This window comes from Oncorhynchus tshawytscha, linkage group LG26, assembly GCF_018296145.1.
Source record: "Oncorhynchus tshawytscha isolate Ot180627B linkage group LG26, Otsh_v2.0, whole genome shotgun sequence".
NCBI lineage: Eukaryota > Metazoa > Chordata > Actinopteri > Salmoniformes > Salmonidae > Oncorhynchus > Oncorhynchus tshawytscha.
In genome coordinates, this window is record NC_056454.1 from 36,122,670 (window position 1) to 36,145,452 (window position 22,783).

The 22,783-nt window shown below is 42.3% G+C and overlaps 1 protein-coding gene across 1 annotated transcript in view; it reads right to left on the reverse strand.

The window, feature by feature from the left end:
- Nucleotides 1-588: 588 nt before the first annotated feature.
- Nucleotides 589-22,783, reverse strand: part of LOC112224856 (low-density lipoprotein receptor-related protein 1B) — a 365,574-nt gene continuing 343,379 nt past the window's right edge. The window contains 10 exon segments of the mRNA XM_042306367.1: nucleotides 589-2,330; nucleotides 3,469-3,543; nucleotides 4,487-4,637; nucleotides 5,509-5,599; nucleotides 5,985-6,061; nucleotides 9,304-9,408; nucleotides 14,711-14,885; nucleotides 15,669-15,830; nucleotides 20,519-20,683; nucleotides 22,592-22,717. Of these exon segments, the coding sequence (XP_042162301.1) occupies nucleotides 2,190-2,330; nucleotides 3,469-3,543; nucleotides 4,487-4,637; nucleotides 5,509-5,599; nucleotides 5,985-6,061; nucleotides 9,304-9,408; nucleotides 14,711-14,885; nucleotides 15,669-15,830; nucleotides 20,519-20,683; nucleotides 22,592-22,717 (1,268 nt within the window). The 3' untranslated portion in view covers nucleotides 589-2,189.

Genomic DNA, 22,783 nt, shown 5'->3' on the forward strand with positions numbered 1-22,783 from the left:
AATAGTAGCCCCCACATCAAATAGCAGCCCCCCTCCCCCACAGCAGCACCAGCACTTTACTGTACAGATTCATGTTGATAGCAGGGGAGGAAAATGCCAGGGGACGGAACTGGGAGCAGCACTGGACAAAGAGCAGTCAGTCCGTCTGTCCTCCCTCTTGGTAGTGCAGTTGCCATGGTGACAGAGAAGGTGAAACACAGAGGGGTGCAGATAATCGGCCGTTGTGTTATAACTCCAAGGGACTGAATTACCATTCAGTGTGCTGTGTGGCGGGTGTTGATGGAGTGGTCATCATTGGAGGTAATGAATGCACTTAGCCTTCACACACACACTCACACACTAATCACCCTGTCCTTTGAGCCTGTTTCATACCACAGATAAGATGTCACAACTGGTGATTGACTTGTTAGGTCATGGACCACTCAAACCCTGGAAATATGACAGCTTTGTCACTTAAATCCCTTCATGTGAGTTCAGGGAAATGTTCCAACAGGTGTCTTGCTTAAGCACTAGCTGTATCGTGTTGAAGTCTGATGTTAGCGCCATTATCAAGCTGAGATTTCAGAAACTCAAAGAATTATTTTGAAATGGAAATTTGCCCTTTATTTTATATTGATTTACATTTGATATAAAAGTACTTACATTTAATACATTTCTTCAAAATACAAGCAGCCAAACAACATACAAATCAAATACAAAATTATAAAATGTGTTATATCTATCGTCTGTCCTTTTCTGAAAGTGACAGAAAGTATCTTTATAATTATCTAAAGTCACTTTGTAGCAATAGAGTTGTGTTAAATTATTCACCGTGTTCACATCCTTATGCTGTAAAGTTGATACAGATATGTTGTTGGAACAAGAGACCTACAAAAATACAGATGTCTGTGATTCTCTTCTCATAACATTCATGTTGAGTTTCAATCATTTCTGTGATCCAAGCAGAACATCTAAGATGGAATATACATTTCAGTCACCTCAGTAAAATATCTTCTATTTGTAGCAGAGCAAATATATGTGTTTGGAATTATTACATGAACATGATAAAATACTGTAAAGAACTGAATTAGATGGTTAACGGAAAATAATCCTCTTAAAACTAACCTTGGCCACTTCTGGATTGTATCCATCTTGGCTGAATGAAACGATACAAACACAAGGACAGAAAACAAGCTTCATTGTTCAGGTATAAAGCCATGAAATTATAACATGTTATTGTGAAGATTAACAGTTCTTGTTCTGGGGAAATCAATGACAATGGAAACCATGGCACATAAAACTTTGACCAATCTCAAACTGTTCTTGTTTTTATAAGATATATAATTTATTCAGAAAAAATATATATAGACCTGCTTTAGATCTGTATACTGCACCAAAATAACAAGTTGTTGGTTCCACTGAGGCCCCAATTAAATTAGATCTGTTTTAGCCAACATCTGCATAGCTGATATTTTGACAGTGTCTGAGGTGAATCTGCGTGAGCACTGTCAAAATCCACAATCGACACCAAAGCGGACATTGCCATTGGCTGCACAGAGTCAAATGAAGAGAAATCCCATGCAACCTTGTTTACAAGTTCAAACACTGGAATGTGAGGCTGATGGACTACCTTCATTATTTTGTTTAATGATGATTCATTTGAAGGTCATTATTTCTATATAGCCTACACTTTCTCGTTCTGAACGGATGGGATGAATTTGGCTTTGTGACAATGATCACAAGAGAAGCTGCTCACTGATTTCAAATTCAACACAGTTCCACCTCTGACACAAAACTTCAGCTAAGTGGGTGTGGGCTATTGCCGGTTAACGCTTTATCTGATTAAATCCCGGCCTAACAAGAGACAGACATATACAGGTTCAGAAATAAGTACTGTATCAATCTTGACGTTTGTTTACAACAGAAGAGTTCCGGAGTTATGTTATTTTGCAAATCAGCAGCTTTACTTCAGTGTCATTCAGTATATACTAAATAGTGCTGTATAACGAATGTTCGACAAACAGAAAGCAAACAATGGAAACTAAAATGTTTAAATCAAAGTGTTCAGCACACAACTGAAGAGGTAATGCCGATGCTAAAAACCAACAAACCTAAGGACAGGAGCCTGATAGGAAATAGAAAATTCTTATTTTCCTTGTTTTTATACATTTGTACACTGTCGTATAAAAGGAGTAGAAAGTGTAGTCAGGCTATGCGGCGGTTTCGCGAATTGTCCCCTCTAGTTTCTTTGGGAGTAGCCCTCTCCTTTCGTCTATGTTGATGACCGGTTTGCGACAGTTCTGTCCGTCAAGGTAGATCTTTGCATACACTGGGTTGGAATAGTTCAAGGGCTGCATTGAGGAAGTAAAAATGCTGTTAGATATTTGACAGGCACATCATATTCGCACAGCTCTCAACAATGCATAAGAAAATAGCCTACATAATCTGGTGCCCTGTATGATGACAATATCCTACTCTACTATCTGTAACTTATTATAACTTACTGTGACTTAAAAGGATACTTCTGGATTTTGTCAATATGCACTTTGTCTACTTCCCCAGAGACAGATGAGCTTGTTGATACCATTTTTATGTTTCAGTGTCCAGTATGAAGGAAGTTAGAGGTAGTTCCGTGAGGCAATGCTAACTAGCATTGCGCAATGAGTGGAAGCCTATGGGTATCTACAAGCATGCTAGCAGATACCCATAGACTTCCAGTCATTGCCCTAACGCTAGTTAGCAATTGTGCTAGTTAGCAACTTACTTCAAACTGCATGCAGAGATGAAAATGGTATCCACAAGTTCAAATGACTCTGAGGAAGTAGATAAAGGGCCTTTTTTTGCCAAAATCCCAAAGTATCCCTTTAAAAAAAGGTTTCTGATATGCTGCATTGCAATACACACAGTATAGCAATATTATTTCTCGACACAGAGACAACAGACGACTTTGGCATTTCTATGTCGCAATATTATTTCTCGACACAGAGACAACAGACGACTTTGGCATTTCTATGTTTATGTTAGAGAAGGTTAAAGACGAAGAACACAGCTAAGACTGTAAGGTTGTTATTGCAAGGTAGCAGGAAAGAATAGGATATAGCTCATGCACATTAGCCCAAGCAACATAATTAAATGTGCAGTCGCAGGGTTTACTCCTAATATGCATTAAATTAACAATGAGATTTTCCAACGCAATATTTTTTCCAAATTGGTTGTAGCATACATTCAGAAGAGGTAAATGTTACAAGTGCAACAATACTTTTCCTTTTTAAATACTTCAAGATTAATTTAATCATATCTAAAACCACAAAAATGCACTGAAAGTGCCATTCAGCTTCCTTTTTATTGACAAGTCCACAGGTTTCCTTCCAAAAGGAGATTTACAAACGTTCTACAGCTCTGTTCCTTCTATAGTGAACGGCATAACAGCATGCCTTCCCCTGTAAGAGGTTGGTTGTCTAAACTAAGGGGAAGGATGGGAGAAATCACCTGTCCAGGTATCACCTCCTTGGGAACAGTATGTATGCCCAGGGTGCGAGGGTCACTGGACTTCACACACCAGCCCTGCAACACACAAGTTCTGCCAATGTTCACCATGCCACAAGGCCAAGCTGTTCTCAACCAACATACTGTACACTTTACCACAAGTGTATATGGATAAAATCCAACTGAAAATCTATTATATGTCAACATCAGTGAGGAACTCAAAATCATGTGATGATTAGAAAATGAGATCAACAATTGTCTATCCATATTTGGTTTTAGAACTTAGATTGAGGATTCAAATTCAACAAAAAAACGTGGCACCTACAGTATTCCCTGATATGATAAAGAAACACTATAGTGGAGTTAGCTACTTGTGATTCAGTCAGCCTCTACCTTTCTAATGCAAAGGGATCCAGGTGGGACTGACACTACCAGATGTCAAAGTTGGCATGGCGAGAAGCAAACGCATTAAGCTTGAAGTGGTAGCAGGCAAGTTAGATAACAAGATAGATCAGTAAAGCTGTTATGATTTATTTGGTATTCGGGGCGTTAGTGCGTGTTGAGGCCCATGAAGAAAATGAGTCAACAGAAGATAAAATGTTCCCTTGGTACAGAGCGCCTGAATAATGTTTCTCTCCACATACCTGAGGTTTGTGCTCCATCTGTTAATGTAACTACACATCTATATCAGATCATACCGTGGACAGAAATCTGGTAGAAATTGTATTTGGTATGCCACATGAGATGCTAAAGCCTAATTTTGTTAATCACACTACTGATTACATGACTATGATACCAATAATGGATGGATGATGGTTGCAAACTGATGGATTAACAGATTGCAATGTTGTCTCTGTAAATTATATTATCCCAAATAAATATAGAAACACGAAAAGATTTTCCTTTGAGGTACACTCTTACAATATTCAACCAAACAGAGTTTTTGCATTTTGTTTTTGCCTAAAATGTTATTACGCACAAAATGAATGGTGGATTTTGTACATAGTCTTCCAATACAAACCTTATGAGGGTCCAGTGTAAAGTTTGGTCGCAAAAGGCTGCCAGCATCTGCATGGTTGTCGTGGTCGACCTCATACATGTTGTAGGTAGGATTTCCTATCTCCACGTTGATCCCTCCATTCGTCATGGGCTGCCTCGTCACCCTCTTCCCCCTGGGAGGAGGAGGACAACTAACACTCATTAACATTTGATAATTAATGGTATGTTGTACAGTACCTGCAACTAGCTATCACAGACTCACGTTAGCATTAGACGTTCATCCATGTTTCTTAAACGTCAAATTTCGAAGTTGTTCCAAACATCAAATTTCAAAGTGTTTAAGGTTAAGTTTAGGCAATAACTCCGAATATTTAAGGTTAGGGTTAAGTTTAGTAAAAAAAACTCTGAAATCTTAAGGTTAGGCGTTAACTCTGAATGGTTGAGGGTTAAGGTTTGGAATAGGCTTAAAACAAGAACAACTTTCTATCGCTGGATTTCAATTTGCAACCTTTGGAATCAGAGGCAGGTGCTTACTTACATACATCCGCCATCCCCGTCCACAACACCCTAGCAAAACCAAAATCTACTTGAAGGTAACAGTGCTCATGGTTTCCCCTAGTGGTTGGTCTCCATGTCATTGCCAGACATCCTCAAACACGGATGTTGAATACTGACTTGTATTACGGGTGACCTGGCCTGGTACCTGAGATCACCAGCCACATCAACTCACATTCAACCCACATTCAAACCACATTCAACCCACATTCTACCGCTCACAGTTTCCCCTAGTGATCGGGTTTCATGTCATTGCCAGACATCCTCAAACACGGATGTTGAATACTGACTTGTATCACAGGTGACCTGGCTGGTACCTGAGATCACCAGCCACATCAACATTTCAATTGATTTGAATACTTTATTGTCACATATGAAAATGTGTCTGGTGATCACAAAATCTAAATAACAACACATGCAAAACACTTATACACATATCAGAGGACACACCAGCAAGCATATTTACTTATTAGGCTTAACGTAGTGTACCTCTGCCTTCTTTTGCAGATGAAAATGCCCGCCACCACCGTTGTGATCAAGATCACCAGCAGGACCAGAGGTACGATGATGGCTATGCTCCCTGAAACAGAGAAGAGAAAGAATGAAACTGCTTTAGCATTTTGGATTGCTGTTAGTGTTATCACAGTCTCATTGCAAGAGTTAACATGTAGCCTAGTGGTTAAGAGCGTTGGGTCAGTAACTGAAAGGTTGCTGGTTTAAATCCCAGAGCCGACTTGGTGAAAAATCTGCCGATGTGCCCTTCGAGCAAAGCACTTAACTCTAGTTGCTCCGGATAATAGCGTATGTAAAATGTCATCCAATGAGCTTTCTTGAACAGCCAAAGCAGATGGGGGTATATATTACAGCAGTAGACAATCCATCTGACCACAACCATAAGGCTAACTGGAGGATGGGTTGTAAAGCCGTGTATGATGCTGGGTGAGTCACTTGACTTCTGCACTCACCTCCACTGGTGTTGTCTGATCTGCTGCTCTTGGGGGCGGGCCTTTCACACTGTGTGCCTGCCCAATTGACTGAACACCTGGAACAGACCAATCAGAGAGGAGAAAACAACCATAGTCTTTAGCTGTCTCTAACTTAATCAACACATAAAACAAGTGCTATGGGAACAGACACAGCCATGGATATTTTTTTTTACAGATTTTCTTAGAGAAACCCTTTTTGTATAGAAGACATCTAAAAATAGTGCTGGTTAGAAAACAGAGTGAGTAGATTAACAGGATGAATATTCTGCAGAAAACAGTATATCAATATGGAGTCATCTGGTTTGTTGTTTGGATGGGATCCAATGGGAGTGATGAATGACTAGTTAGGAGGTGATTTCTTATTGGGCGTGATTGATGCTGAGGTGTATGTAAAGCATGAGCGATCTGACCACTGCAACAGGTTGGTGATGGAAGGAATGAAATTACACTAAATTACATGCACTCCAAGAAATCACAACACCAAATGATCAGGAATAAGAATTGCATCCCACGCATGTAGACAATGAATCATTCCCTTATGGAAAGAATGTCACAGCACAAACAATCATGCATTTTAATGGAGGGGGGTTTACAAATGAATCATCCTTTCTGATGGGTAAAATATCAAATAAAATATTGTTAGGGAAAATACTAGGTAAGATCGGATGAGCAACTGATGAGCGGATGTGTAAAAGGGTTTGTAGTCTATTTAAACATACCCCCGTAAAACTGACTATCCTACCGATCTTCAACTTCAGAGAAGTCATTTACAAAATAGCCTCCAACACTCTACTCAGCAAACTGGATGCAGTCTATCACAGTGCCATCCGTTTGCTCACCAAAGCCCCATATACCACCCACCCCTGCGACCTGTATGCTCTCGTCGTCTGGCCCTCGCTACATATTCGTCGCCAGACCCACTGGCCCCAGGTCATCTATAAGTCTTTGCTAGGTAAAGCTCCACCTTATCTCAGCTCACTAGTCACGATAACAACACCCACCAGTAGCACGCGCGCCAGCAGGTATATCTCACTGGTCATCCCCAAAGCCAACACCTTATATCTCCCTCACTAACTTTAAACATCAGCTATCTGAGCAGCTAACCGATCGCTGCAGATGTACACACAGACTTTTTCTATTGTATTATTGACTGTACATTCCATGTTTATTCCATGTGTAACTCTGTGTTGTTGTTTGTGTCACACTGCTGTGCTTTAGCTTGGCCAGGTCGCAGTTGTAAATGAGAACGTGTTCTCAACTGGCCTACCTGGTTAAATAAAACTTTTTTTTTTAAACAATCTCTGACATGCTCGTGAATGGATTTATTTCAGAGCTACAGCAGAGACCATGCAAGTCTCAAGTCCACATTTCCTGGCTGTTAACACACTCTTAACACATTACATGCATTGATCACAACAGGTCCCCTATATTCACAATCAGACAGCACTTGAATGTCACTCGAATGGCATGTCAGCTCGGGCTGTATGACATGCAGTTAGTTAGCAGTGAGTTGAAGAGGGAGTAAATACTCTATTAGAGGTGAGAAAGTGTTATATAGACCATCACAATGACTGAAATGGAGGTGAATGACGAGAGGTGGGAGGGTGAGACCTCTGGAACAGCCATATAGAGCATCACACTGGCCGAAATGGAGCTGAATGACGAGAGGTGGGAGGTTGAGACCTCTGGAACAGCCACGGGAAGTGATGTAGGAAGGGACCTACTTGCAGCGGGGTTTGTTAAGGGCAGTGATAGTGCACATCCCGTCATTCTGACAGAAGTAATCACATGGGTTGGCCAGCTCATCACAACGTTGGTTCTTGAACCCTGACGTGCAGCTGTAAAACAGTGTGGTGGAGTGATAGCGATAGAAACAACCAGGCTAGGTATTGTATAGGCAGATGGAAATCTTTCAACATAGCAACAAACAAAATACTACATAGATTTGTTCTAAGATATTATTTATGTTTGTATCATTCATGACGTATACATTAATCTAAAACTAAACTAAGGTAGAAACGTTATGTTTAGCTAAACTAATGACAGCTACATCAATTGAGGCAAAAAAAATATAGGTTTTTCAGAATGTTGTTATAAATTCGCAAGCTTATTTACAGTATTCATAAACAAAATGAACAGAAACATTTCAATACAGACATAAGCAAATTCTGATTAGTTAGGAACATGTTGATCTCGATAATTCATCAAAACAATACACGTAGAATATTTACTGGCGGAACACACTGATCAGTTATGAAAATCCCTTGGACCTTTAAGACAGTTTTCTGCTAATTACCATCTCAATGATATTTCTGCTTGTGGAGTTTCTGGGGTGTCTTGGATGAGATATTAATTTACTCTGTTATAGTTTAAGGTCAAACATTATGATTTCTTGACACTGGCATATCCATCATCGCAAATAATCTCTATGCCTCGCAGCCAATGATTAAACCACATTATCTAGATCTGTTAACCGTGTGGAAAACGAGATGGGATCATTTGCATAGAAATTGATTATATCCCTTGAATCGTGCCAGTCACAGCCACACATTTAATTGTAACTACAATGAGCAATGGGACAGTAAAAAGATAGAGCAACAAGGTTTGTCTTTTCAGATGGATTTCCAATCATCTTTGTGGGGAGGTCTTTAACATTGAACCACACCTGTTAATAGCAGAGCTGAAATTAATATTTGTGGACCACCAGAAGCGCAGAGCATTCTCTTTCCTGGATGATTCCCACAGGTCTCTGAGAGACAGTCTATTGTCCTCTACCAGTCATTGCCATTGAGTTCCCGCCGCTCATAGCGTGTGTAACACTGTTCTTACCACTGAAGATCAAAAGAACAGTGTGATATGTTCTGAACAGTAATGTTTCAGTAGTTTCAGTTACCTTCCCATGTCTGTAGCTGTACCCCACGCAGAGCTTTATTACTTCTACTCTGTCACAGAGGGCTAGCTTTCTAAAGATCTATACCCACAGCCAGGTGTGACTCATTCTCTTATTGAGCCCTAACATCCTGCCTCCTGCTATGACATGGCCTGCATCCACTGGTGTCAAACATTCTCTTTACTTAGGATCTTAGCCCTGTGTAAAAAAAAAGGAAAAACAACTCCCCACTTATTTTCAAAAATCAAATCATTAGAATAAAATACTAATGAGTTTTGGTTCCATTAAAGGCCAGCCTTCCTGGCATAACTGAATGGTAATGAAGAACAAAGAAAGAATAAAGTACAAATAGAGAACATTCTTAGGCTATTGTTATTCCGGGCTATTGCTAGTAGTTACTGTACTTACTGACAGAAGGGCAGGTTGGTGTCAGGGTCCAGGTGGCAAGTACCTCCGTTGTAACAGTAGCCATCACATAGTTTACAGCTGGGTGCTATCCTGCCATTAGTACAGCTGGAGGAAAATAGAGGAAAGTTGGTGTCACTGATGGTTGGCCCACGGTTTATGTCTTTCTTACATTGTTTGGAAATGCAAGACTACGGATTATCCGTAGTGATTAAGCCCTATTTTCTGTTGTCAAATGCATTGAAATATTTGAATCTGTGAATTGTAAATGCAATTTATTGTCTTTAGGTCTCTCTTTATGTAGTCTTGTCTCCATTGACATATATTTGGACAAAACCTTTTACCTTTTGGTAGGCTGTCATTGTAAAAAAAAAAATGTTCTTAAATGACTTGCCTATTTAAATAAAGGTTAAATAAAATAAAATAAAAACTTTGATCATAGAAAATACGTCGGTAAAATCTTTGGATGGAAGACAATTCAACTACAGTACATCAAGCATTAGCTCTACACAGTAAAACAATGGAACATGTGACACGTTTATAACCAAAACGTCAGTGTTTAAAACTTCAACATTAGATTTGCCAGTAAGTGTTCTCATCTTAAACACAGGTGTTTAGAATGCAAGATTAACCATGATACATTTGATTTTATTTGATGATATTCAGCTTTTTCCAGTCAGTTTTCAACCAGGAGAACACCTATATCTCACAAGTGTTCAGATTTTAACACTAGTGTTTACTTCCCCATCAACTGGTGTAGAATGAATTTAGTCATAAAATGTGATTTGAGGTTCTCCTGAGTGGCGCAGCAATCTAAGGCACTGCATTTCAGTGCTAAAGGTGTCACTACAGACCTGGGTTCGATCCCGTGCTGTGTCACAGCTGACAGGGAAACCCATGAGGCAGCACACAATTGGCCCAGCATCGTCCGGGTTAGGGGAGGGTTTGGCCTGCCAGGGTGCCCTAGTCCCAGCGCGCTCTAGTGACTACTTGTGGCGGGCCGGGCATGTTGACTTCGGTCGGGAGTTGTACAGTGTTTCCTCCGATACATTGGTGCGGCTAGCTTCCAGGTTAAGTGAACAGTGCGGCTTGGCAGGGTCATGTTTCGAAGGACAAGTGGCTCTCGATCTTCGACTCTCCCGAGTTGGTACAGGAGTTGCAGAGATGGGACAAGACTGTAACTACCAATTGGATATCACGAAAAAGGATTAAGAAATGTGTGATTTTCTTTTATTCAGATCAGCGTTAAGAATGTCTTTTACCTTATCTACATTTCTTCCCAACTGAACATTTGATTCAAGAAAGCTTTTCAATCGGGTGGTGTTGTTCCGCGAGTTCATTTCTGCGAACTGATTTTTAGAATAGGTTATTTTAAAATGTATGTTTCCTCATGCACATTGATTAATTAATGGATCTTATACTATAGAAAGATAAATAACTAAACATTTTCAAAAACTAATGCAATCTGTAAGGGGTTGGACTTGTTGTTATTGAGATGGTTGTTCCAGTTTAGATGGTTTCGGTAGTCTAGTTATTAAGTAGTTCACCACAGCAGTCACACTTAGTGTAGGTTGTGGGTGATAAAATTTTCCAACTGATGGCTATCCTTCCTCTGACAAGATTCCGATAGGAAGTACTAATAATTTCAGTAACAAGCATATTGTCACTTGGAGGTCTGATGTTGCCCATGTGCCAGGATTTTAAGACCACAATGTTGACGATAATTAGGCCTAAACTAAATGTCTTATGAAAAGCATTATACAGTGCCTTTGGAAAGTATTCAGACCCCTTGACTTTTTCCATATTTAGTTACATTACAGCCTTATTCTAAAATTGATTAAATTGTTTTTTTTTCTCCTCATCAATTTACACACATTACTTCATAATGACAAAGCAAAAACAGGTTAAGAAATGTTTGCTAATTTAGGAAAAATAAAAACTGAAATATCATATTTACATAAGTATTCAGACCCTTTAATCTGTACTTTGTTGACGCACCTTTGGCAGAGATTACAGCCTCGAGCTTTCTTGGGTATGATGCTACAAGCTTGGCACACCTGTATTTGGGGAGTTTTCCCATTTTTTTCTGCAGATCCTCTCAAGCCGCGGGGCCAGACAGACTACCAGGATGTGCACTCAGAGCACGCGCGGACCAACTGGCAAGTGTCTTCACTGACATTTCCAACCTCTCCCTGACCAAGTCTGTAATACCTAGATGTTTCAAGCAGACCAACATAGTCTCTGTGCCCAAGAAAGTGAAGGTAACCTTCCTAAATGACTACCGCATGTAGCACTCACGTTGGTAGCCATGAAGTGCTTTGAAATTCTCGTCATGATGCACATCAACACCAGAAACACTAGACCCACTCCAAATCGGATACCGTCCCAAAAGATCCACAGATGAACGTAATCTCAAATCACACTCCACACGGCCCTTCCCCACCTGGACAAAAAGAAAACCTATGTGAGAATGCTGTTCATTGACTACAGCTCAGCATTCAACTCTATAGTGCCCTCAAAGCTCATCACTAAGCTAAGGACCCTGGGACTAAAAACCTCCCTCTGCAACTGGATCCTGGACTTCCTGACTGGCCGCTCCCAGGTGGTAAGGGTAGGCAACAACACATTTGCCACGCTGGTCCCCTTCTGTACTCCCTGTTCATCGATGACTGCGTGGCCAAGCACGACTCCAACAGCATCATTAAGTTTGCTGACGATACAACAGTGGTAGGCCTGATCACCGAGAACGATGAGACAGCCTATAGGGAGAAGGCCAGAAACCTGGCAGAATGGTGCCTGGACAACAACCTCTCCCTCAATGTGAGCAAGACAAAGGAGCTGATCGTGGACTACAAGAAAAGGAGGGCCGAGCAAGCCCAATTAACATCGACAGGGCTGTAGTGGAGTGGGTTGAGAGTTTCAAGTTCTTTGGTTTCCACATCACCAACAAACTATTATGGTCCAAACACACCAAGACAGTCGTGAAGAGGACACGACAGCACCTTTTGCCCCTCTGGAGACTGAAAAGATTTGTTATGGGTCCCCAGATCTTCAAAACGTTCTACAGCTGCACCATCGAGAGCATCCTGACCGGTTGAATCACCACCTGGTATGGCAACTGCTCGGCATCCAACCATACGGCGCTTCAGAGGGTAGTGTGTAAGACCCAGTACATCACGGGGACCAAGCTTCCTGCCATCCAGGACCTAGGTACAAAAAAATTGTCAAAGACTCCAGTCACCCAGGTCATAGACTGTTCTCTCTGCAACCGCACGGCAAGCTGTACCAGAGCACCAAGTCTAGGTCCAAAAGACTCCTTAACAGCTTCTACCCCTAAGCCATAAGACTGCTGAACAATTAATCAAATGGCCACCCATGACACCCCTTCCCCACCCTTTGTTTTTACACTGCTACTACTCTGGTAGCACTTATTTGTTTTTCCTTTGCTTCCATCCCCATTCAATGTGTGGAACAGATGTGGGAGGGGCTAGATCTACATAAGGGTGCTAATTTAAAAAAAACTCACAGAAGCTCTGATGAAGGCTGTGAGGCCGATACGTAAGCTTATTAAATATCAGTGATACTATCAAGAGCAGTGTGCGGTTTGCTTTTTCCTTCACACTGCTGCTACTCGCAGTTTATTATCTATGCCTAGTCACTTTACCCCTACCTACACGTACAAATTACCTCGACTGACCTGTACCCCGCACATAGACTTGTCACCGGCGTCGTAAGAAGTGGACCAAAGTGCAGCGTAGTGAGCGTACATATTCCTTTTATTTATAGAAAATGTAGTCAAGGAAACGACCGTGACGCTTCGGCTATAATGCCTCTAACAAAGTCAACTACCCACAAAACCAACAGGGAAAAAGGCTGCCTAAGTATGATTCCCAATCAGAGACAACGATAGACAGCTGTCCCTGATTGAGAACCATACCCGGCCAAACACAAAGAAATAGAAAACATAGAAAATCAGAACATAGAAAGCCCATCCAAATCACACCCGGACCAAACCAAAAAGAGACATAAAAAGGCTCTCTCGGGTCAGGGCGTGACAAGACTCTGTACCCGTACCCGCTGTATTTTGCCTCGTTATTGTTATTTTATTGTGTTGCTTTTTTGTTTATTTTAGTTTATTTAGTAAATATTTTCTTTACTCTATTTCTTGAACTGCATTCTTGGTTAAGGGTTTGTAAGTAAGCATTTCACGGTAAGGTCTACTACACCTGTTGTATTCGGCGCATGTGACAAATAACATTTGATTTGATTTGATCAAGGATCTCTCTGTACTTTGCTCCATTCATCTTTGCCACGATCCTAACTCGTCTCCCAGTCCGAGCCACTGAAAAACATCCCCAAATTGATGCTGCCACCACCATGCTTCACTGTAGGGATGGTTCCAGGTTTCCTCCAGGTGTGACATTTGGCATTCTGGCCAAAGAGTTCCATCTTGTTTTCATCAGACCATCAGACCAGAGGTTTCTGGTTTATCATGGTCTGAGAGTCTTTAGGTGCCTTTTGGTTTACTCCAAGCTGGCTGTCATGTGCCTTTTACTGAGGAGTGGCATCCGTTTGGCCACTACCATAAAGACTGATTGGTGGAGTGCTGCAGAGGTAGTTGTCCTTCTAGAAGGTTCTCCCATCTCCACAGAGGCTCTCTGGAGCTCTGTAAGAGTGAACATCAGGTTCTTGGTCACCTCCCTGACCAAGGCCCTTCTCACCCGATTGCTCAGTTTGGCTGGGTGGCCAGCTCTAAGAAGAGTCTTGGTGGTTCCAAACATCTTCCATTTAAGAATGATGTAGGCCACTGTGTTCTTGGGGACCTTCAACGCTGCAGACATTTTTTGGTACCCTTCCTAGATCTGTGCCTCGACACAATCGTGTCTCGGAGTTCTACAGGCAATTACTTCGATCTCATGGCTTGGTTTTTGCTCTGACATGAACTGTAAACTGTGGAACCTTATATAGACAGGTGTGTGCCTTTTCAAATCATGTCCATTCAATTGGATTTACCACAAGTGGACTCCAATGAAGGTGTAAAAACATCTTAAGGATAATCAATGGATAATAGGATGCAATGAGCTCAACCTTTTTTTGCTTTGTCATTCTGGGTTATTGCATGTAGATTACTGAGGATTTTTTATATATTTTTCATTTTAGAATAAGGCTGTAATTTAAGAAAATGTGGAAAAAGTCAAGAGATCTAAATACTTTCCAAAGGCACTTTATGTTGGTTTCCTTTTAATTGGAACATCTACTTAAACATTCACTTTTGAAATGCCTTGACACATGTAAAAAGTGTAACAGAAGAGAGTATATTTATGTGTGCAGATAGTAATCACTTGGTTTTACTGTGTAAGGTGTTTACCCAACACAGAATATAAAGCAATGTTGTAATGTTGTAACTCACTTGCAGACCACATCTGCTGTATCATCGTTGACGAGGCAAGGTGCTCCATGGCACCTCAGGCACTTATCCACCTCACATTTGTTTCCCTCGTATCTGACCGGACACACACACTCTACATGGCCACTACTGGACAATGTACAGGCCTTGGAGTTTACACAGTAGTGGTGGCAGATGTCTGCAGAGGAGAGAAAGAACAGAGGAAAGAGAAAGAGACATGGAGAGAGCGAATTAGATAGATAGAGAGACAGAGATAGTGAGATGGAAGGAGGGAGGGAGGGATATTGAGAGAGAGGGAGAGAGAGAGAGGTGCATTTCATAATGAGGAAACGGAGCATAGTTTTAGCTGGTTTGATTAGAATTTTACAGGCTTTTAATGAGACTTAATTATCTGCAACAAATGGCATCTCATCCATAGATGAAAACGTATCACCCCTTGGGCAAGTAACAGTTGGAATGCACTAATAGTGTCAGTTGAAATTGTTTTCCTCACAATTTATAATGACAAAGCCTACATAAGAGAACGCCATATTTTATCAGTGCAGCACAGAAACCCCCAGACGCTGTTTAGAGGGGCATTTATAATTACTCTCTCGCCCAAACGTGGTATTTGTAGCTAAGAAGGAATTGCCCTTTCTGGTAAAAACAAATAGTCCCCCCCCCCGTTTTTTTTTATTTAGACTTTCTTGTTGTTGTTGGAACCTTAAATATGAAAAACTGAAAAAATGTCTGATTTCTAGAGTGTGACGAAGGAGGGGGGGCTGTTCCCCTCATAACAAATCAGAGGCTCTCCATACCACTTGCAATATAAATGTTTTTCTATGTATGGGTGGTCCCAGAAGTCAAACCCACTATCTTGGCATTGCAAGAGCCATGCTCTACAAACAAAGCTATAGATGACCACCACAAGAAACACTGGGCAACTCCTAGAGTCAATATGCAATTGGATCCCTTTACTCACGGTAAAGACAGCGGTCTCCAGTATACTCTGCCATGCAGCGGCACACCGGCTGGTTCCCTAAGCTGACATCACAGGTACCACCATTCAGACAGTGGTTATCACACACCCGCTTCTCACAGAATGGACCTGTAAACCCTACAGGGCACCGACACGTTGGCTTGCCTGGAAGGAGAGAGGAGAGGACGAAGGAAGGAGAGGGTGGGAGAAAGGGGGAGAGAAGAGAAGAGAAGTTTTGCTGACAATTGTGTGCATGGTTATCAACTCAAATGTTTTTAAGGCTGTGTGTTCTTGTTCCTAAAGCAGAGTATCAAGCATCCGAAAAACCAAAGATAGCGGATTCTTAATAACACAAGGTCCCTGGAGGTCAGAGAGATATAATTGAAATATTTCCAGTCCTTTAATTGATAACAGTGGCTGCCTCCAGTGAGGCCTGTTCTCCTTATCACCAAACTGGGGTACTTGAGGAAAAACATTTGACAGTAAGCTCTCCCAAGCTCAGCTTCCATCGCTCATTAAAAGCAATACTCCCCAAGCCTGCTCAACACAGTGAAACCTCTTACTTTATGAAAAATCAGTCAGTCGCAAAGCATGAATGAACAGACCGAACAGTCAGTGCCTGTATGCCCAGCAGCAGAACAAATATCCCATCACTTTTTTTCACTCCTCTTTGACTGCATTGGACATATAACACAAAGCACTGACTGGGCTAGTGAACCAAGCACAAAATAAGACTGATCATCAACAAAGAAAGAACAAAACTTGCCTGCAACTCTCCAAATAATTTAAAATACTGCTGCAATACTCACTTTGCTTCACTCACATATGAATAAGTTATTGCATATCACATATCACACATATCACGCACCTGTCAAGCTCACTAGCCAAATACTGCTGTCATAATACAAAAGACTGACAGCTTGAAGTCAATTGACTGAGATCATGTTTTCAAATATTATTCCTAAACTATCAAATACCTGGTCTTCATTCCCCCTGGGCAAGAGTGTACTTAGATATTGTGAATAGAATGGCCAGAGACTGTTGCAAGTTAAAGTATTTTATGAAAGATGACACATGTATTACGAGGTGATGAGAAAATATGTTTTAAGGGCAAACATTTCACTTCCCAGACTAAAAGATTCAACACAATAGTCGTAGACCAGTCTCTAAATACTGTGCAGTACATTCAGAAAGAATTCAGACGCCTTGACTTTTTCAACATTTTGTTACGTTACAGCCTTACTCTAAAAAGGATTACATTTCATTTTTACCTCATCAATCTACAAACAATAATCCCATAATGACAAAGTGAAAGCAGGTTTTTGGACATTTCTGAAAAATAAAAAACAGAAATACCTTATTTACATAAGTATTAATTCCCTTTGCTATGGGACTCGAAATTGAGCAGACTCGAAAGTGCATCCTGTTTCCATTGATCATAATTGAGATGTGTCAACAACTTGATTGGAGTACACCTGTGGTAAATGCAATTGATTGGATGAGATTTGGAAAGGCACACACCTGTCTGTATAAGATCCCTGTCACGACTTCTGCCGAAGTTGGTCCCTCTCCTTGTTCGGGCGGCGTTCGGCGGTCGACGTCACCGGTTTTCTAGTCGCCACCGATCCACGTTTCATTTTCCATTTGTTTTGTCTTCATTGTACACACCTGGTTTCCATTCCAATATCATTGTTCCCTAATTAACCCTCTGGTTTCCCCCTTGGTTTTATGCGTGTTTGTTATTGTCAAGTTGTCTCGTTTTGTGAACTGCATTATTCACCTTCCACTTCACCTGCCTCCTCAAGTTTCTTTTTTGTGAAGAAGAAGGATGGAGGTTGACGCCCGTGTATTGACTATCGAGGTATCAATCAGATCACGGTGAGGTACAGTTACCCGCTGCCTCTCATAGCCAGTGCGATAGAGTCAATGCACGGGGCGGGCTTCTTCACAAAATTGGATCTCAGGAGCGCTTACAATCTGGTGCGTATCCGGGAGGGGGGATGAGTGGAAGACGGCATTTAGTACCACCTCTGAGCACTATGAGTACCTCGCCATGCCGTACGGGTTGATGAATGCTCCAGCAGTCTTCCAGTCCTTTGTAGACAAGATTTTCAGGGACGTGCACGGGCAGGGTGTAGTGGTGTACATCGATGACATTCTGATATACTCAGCTACGTGCGCCGAGAATGTGTCCCTGGTGCGCAGGGTGCTTGGTCGACTGTTGGAGCATGACTTGTACTGTCCTTCCATCAGTCTGTCTCTTTCCTAGGGTACCGCCTTTCCGCGTCAGGGGTGGAGATGGAGTGTGACCACATTTCAGCGGTGGGTAATTGGCCAACTCCAAACACGGTAAAGGAGGTGCAGCGGTTCTTAGAGTTTGCCAACTACTACCGGAGGATTATCCGGGGCTTTGGTCAAGTAGCGGCTCCCATTACCTCAATGCTGAAGGGGGGACCGGTGCGACTGCAGTGGTCAGCTGGGGCGGACAGGGCTTTTGGTCACCTGAAGGCTCTGTTTACCTCGGCTCCAGTGCTGGCTCATCCTGATCCCTCCTTGGCATTTACAGTGCCTTGCGAAAGTATTCGGCCCCCTTGAACTTTGCGACCTTTTGCCACATTTCAGGCTTCAAACATAAAGATATAAAACTGTATTTTTTTGTGAAGAATCAACAACAAGTGGGACACAGTCATGAAGTGGAACAACATTTATTGGATATTTCAAACTTTTTTAACAAATCAAAAACTGAAAAATTGGGCGTGCAAAATTATTCAGCCCCTTTACTTTCAGTGCAGCAAACTCTCTCCTGCCGGGAGGTGCGGGAATCTGAGGTGCGGGAGGTTCCTCTGCCCCCTCTGGACATCGAGGGGGTCCCGGCGTATGCTGTTCGAGCCATCATGGACTCAAGGCGTCGTGCGAGGTGCCTTCAGTACCTCGTGGAGTGGAAGGGGTACGGTCCGGGGGAGAGATACTAAGTGCTGGTGGAGTTTCACCGTCTCCACCCGGATCATCTTGCGCCTCGTCCTGCGGGTCGTCCCCGAGGACGGTGTCGGCGGGCTGCTTGAGCCGTGCGTCATGGGAGGGGTACTGTCACGACTTCCGAAGTTGGTCCCTCTCCTTGTTCGGGCGGCGTTCGACAGTCGACGTCACCTGTTTTCTAATCACCACCGATCCCAGTTTAATTTTTCATTTGTTTTGTCCCACAGTTGAAAGTGCATGTCAAAGCAAATACCAAGCCGTTAGTTCGAAGAAATTGTCCGTAGAGCGTTGAGACAGGATTGCGTCGAGGCACAGATCTGGGGAAGGGTACCAAAACATTTCTGCAGCATTGAAGGACCCTAAGAACACAGTGGCCTCCATCATTCTTAAAGGGAAGAAGTTTGGAACCACCAAGACTCTTCCTAGAGCTGGCCGCCCGACCAAACTGAACAATCGGGGGAGATGACCAAGTCACTCTGTCAGAGCTCCAGAGTTTCTCTGTGGAGATGGGAGAACCTTCCAGAAGGACAACCATCTCTGCAGCACTTCACCAATCAGGCCTCTATGTTAGGGTGGCTAGACGGAAGCCAGTCCTCAGGCACATGGCAGCCCGCATGGGGTTTGTCAAAAGGCACCTAAAGGACTCTCAGAAAATGAGAAACAATATTCTCTGAATGCCAAGCGTCACGCATAGAGGAAATCTGTCTCCATCCCTACGGTGAATCATTGTGGTGGCAGCTTCATGCTGTGGGGATGTGTTTCAGCGCCCGGGACTGGGAGACTAGTCAAGATCGAGGGACATATGAACTGAGCAAAGTACAGAGAGATCCTTGATGAAAACCTGTTCCAGAGCGCTCAGGACCTCAGACTGGGCGAATGTTCACCTTGCAACAGAACAACAACACTAAGCACACAGCCAAGACAACGCAGGAGTGGCTTTGGGACAAGTCTCTGAATGTCCTTGAGTGGCCCAGCCAGAGCCCGGACTTGAACCCAATCAAACATCTCTGGAGAAACCTGAAAATAGCTGTGCAGCGACGCTTCCCATCCAACCTGACAGAGCTTGAGGGGATCTGCAGAGAAGAATGGGAGAAACTCACCAAATGCAGGTGTTCCAAGCTTATAGTCATACCCAAAAAGACTCTAAGCTGTAATCACTGTCAAAGGTCCTTCAACAATGTACAGAGTAAAGGGTCTGAATACTTATGTAAATGTAATATTTACATTTTTAATACATTTGCACAAAATTCTAAAAAACAGTTTTTGATTTGTCATTTTGGGGTATTGTGTGTAGATTGATGAGGGGAAAAATATATTTAATCCATTTTAGAATAAGGCTGTAAGGTAATAAAACGGAAAAGTGGAAAAAGTCAAGGGGTCTGAATACTTTCTGAATGCACTGTATCTACCCCAGTCATGACAGGAGCATTAAAATTGTTCAATCACCACATTTATGTTATTTATGTCAGCATTCAACATTCACGTATTATATTTAGCACACTCTCTAAAATTGACTTTTTTGTTTCAAGTTTTAATGTCACATGCACAAGTACAGTGAAATGCCTTTCTTGCAATCCATGAAGCGATTTAACATTTACACAAACCTTCGCAACATGTATTATTTATTTGAGTAATGGTCAGGAAACCACAGTAATCCAAATGTATCTATCTCAATGGGTAATTTCTCTTGTGAGTCCACACAGTCCATCAGTGGTAAGAGACTGAGATGTTGTGAATAATTTCCCTTTTGCCTGCATTATGTAACCGGTTGACTGGTTTGTAGCAAAGAGACTAAAGTAAAACTCAAGTGTTCTGCACTATTTTAGTTCAATCCAGCCATCCATCAATCAATATATGGATGTTAACAGCAGACTCACCCAGCGGTGAGCCCATGCAAGTGCCTCCATTGAGGCAGTAGTCGGTGCAGTGATTGACCTCACAGTGTTCTCCAGAAAAGTCAGGCCAGCAGTAGCAGCGCCAGTCCCCTTTCTCATTGGCAAGGCAGCGCCCGCCGTTCTCACACGGTGGCCGACACAGCTCACCTTTAACACATCAAGACACAGTACAGTATGTTCATTATGATGATCTTGTACACAGGTTTTTGAAGTAGCTTTTATTTGTAAACTATGAATATGATCCGTGTCTACAGAGACATGAATTTAGTCCTGGGCCAGTAAAAAGAGGTTGGTATTGCACAAGCATGTCGTCTTATGCTATAATTTCAAGTCTTCTTTTGAAGGACAATCGTGGCCAAAAGTTTTGAGAATGACACGAATATTAATTTCCACAAATTTTGCTGCTTCAGTGTCTTTACATATTTTTGTCAGATGTTACTATGGAATACTGAAGTATAATTACAAGCATTTCATAAGTGTCAAAGGCTTTTATTGACAATTACATGAAGTTGATGCAAAGAGTCAATATTTGCAGTGTTGACCCTTCTTTTTAAAAACCTCTGCAATCCACCCTGGCATGCTGTCAATTAACTTCTGGGCCACATCCTGACTGATGGCAGCCCATTCTTGCATAATCAATGCTTGGAGTTTGTCAGAATTTGTGGGTTTTTGTTTTTCCACCTGCCTCTTGAGGATTGACCCCAAGTTCTCAATGGGATTAAGGTCTGGGGAGTTTCCTGGCCATGGACCCAAAATGTTGATGTTTTGTTCCCCGAGCCACTTAGTTATCACTTCTGCCTTATGGCAAGGTGCTCCATCATGCTGGAAAAGGCATTGTTCATCACCAAACTGTTCCTGGATTGTTGGGAGAAGTTGCTCTCGGAGGATGTGTTGGTACCATTCTTTATTCAGGGCTGTGTTCTTAGGCAAAATTGTGAGTGAGCCCACTCCCTTGGCTGAGAAGCAACCCCATACATTAATGGTCTCAGGATGCTTTACTGTTGGCATGACACAGGACTGATGGTAGCGCTCACCTTGTCTTCTCCGGACAAGCTTTTTTCTGGATGCCCCAAACAATCGGAAAGGGGATTCATCAGAGAAAATGACTTTACCCCAGTCCTCAGCAATCCAATCCCTGCACCTTTTGAAGAATATCAGTCTGTCCCTGATGTTTTTCCTGTAGAGAAGTGGCTTCTATGCTTCCCTTCTAGACACCAGGCCGTCCTCCTAAAGTTTTCGCCTCACTGTGCGTGCAGATGCACTCACACCTGCCTGCTGCCATTCCTGAGCAAGCTATGTACTGGTGGTCCCCGATCCCGCAGCTGAATCAACTTTAGGAGACGGTCCTGGCGCTTGCTGGACTTTCTTGGGCTCCCTGAAGCCTTCTTCACAACAATTGAAACGCTCTCCTTGAAGTTCTTGGTGATCCGATAAATGGTTGATTTAGGTGCAATCTTACTGGCAGCAATATCTTTGCCTGTGAAGCCCTTTTTGTGCAAAGCAATGATGACGGCACGTGTTTCCTTGCAGGTAACCATGTTTGACAGAGGAAGAACAATGATTCCACGCACCACCCTCCTTTTGAAGCTTCCAGTCTGTTATTCAAACTCAATCAGCATGACAGAGTGATCTCCAGCCTTGTCCTCGTCAACACTCACACCTGTGTTAACGAGAGAATCACTGACATGATGTCAGCTGGTCCTTTTGTGGCAGGGCTGAAATGCAGTGGAAATGTTTTTGGGGGATTCAGTTCATTTGCATGGCAAAGAGGGACTTTGCAATTAATTGCAATTCATCTGATCACTCTTCATAACATTCTGGAGTAAATGCAAATGGCCATCATACAAACTGAGGCAGCAGACTTTGTGAAAATGTATATTTGTGTCATTCTCAAAACCTTTGGCCACGACTGTACACTAAATGCTGAGCGATTCAGAAAGATTTTACTTGGCCAAGTTCCTTCTCAGCTGGGTCTTGCTATTGTAGCAGTTTTAGAGGTGAAATTACATTTGTAGGCAGTAGGTGAGGTCTAAGCAGGGGTCTTGACGAGCTTACCTGAGACGTTGACATCACTGCAAGAGCCGTTGACCAGTACCTTCCCTTCTGGACAGGTGCAGGTGGCGCCCGTTGGGTTCAGTAGACACATGAAGTCACAGTTCATTCTCAGGCACGGGTTGACCGCTGCAGAAAGACAAGAGACAAACAGAATGGCGCAGTGGTCTAAGGCACTGCATCTCAGTGCAAGAG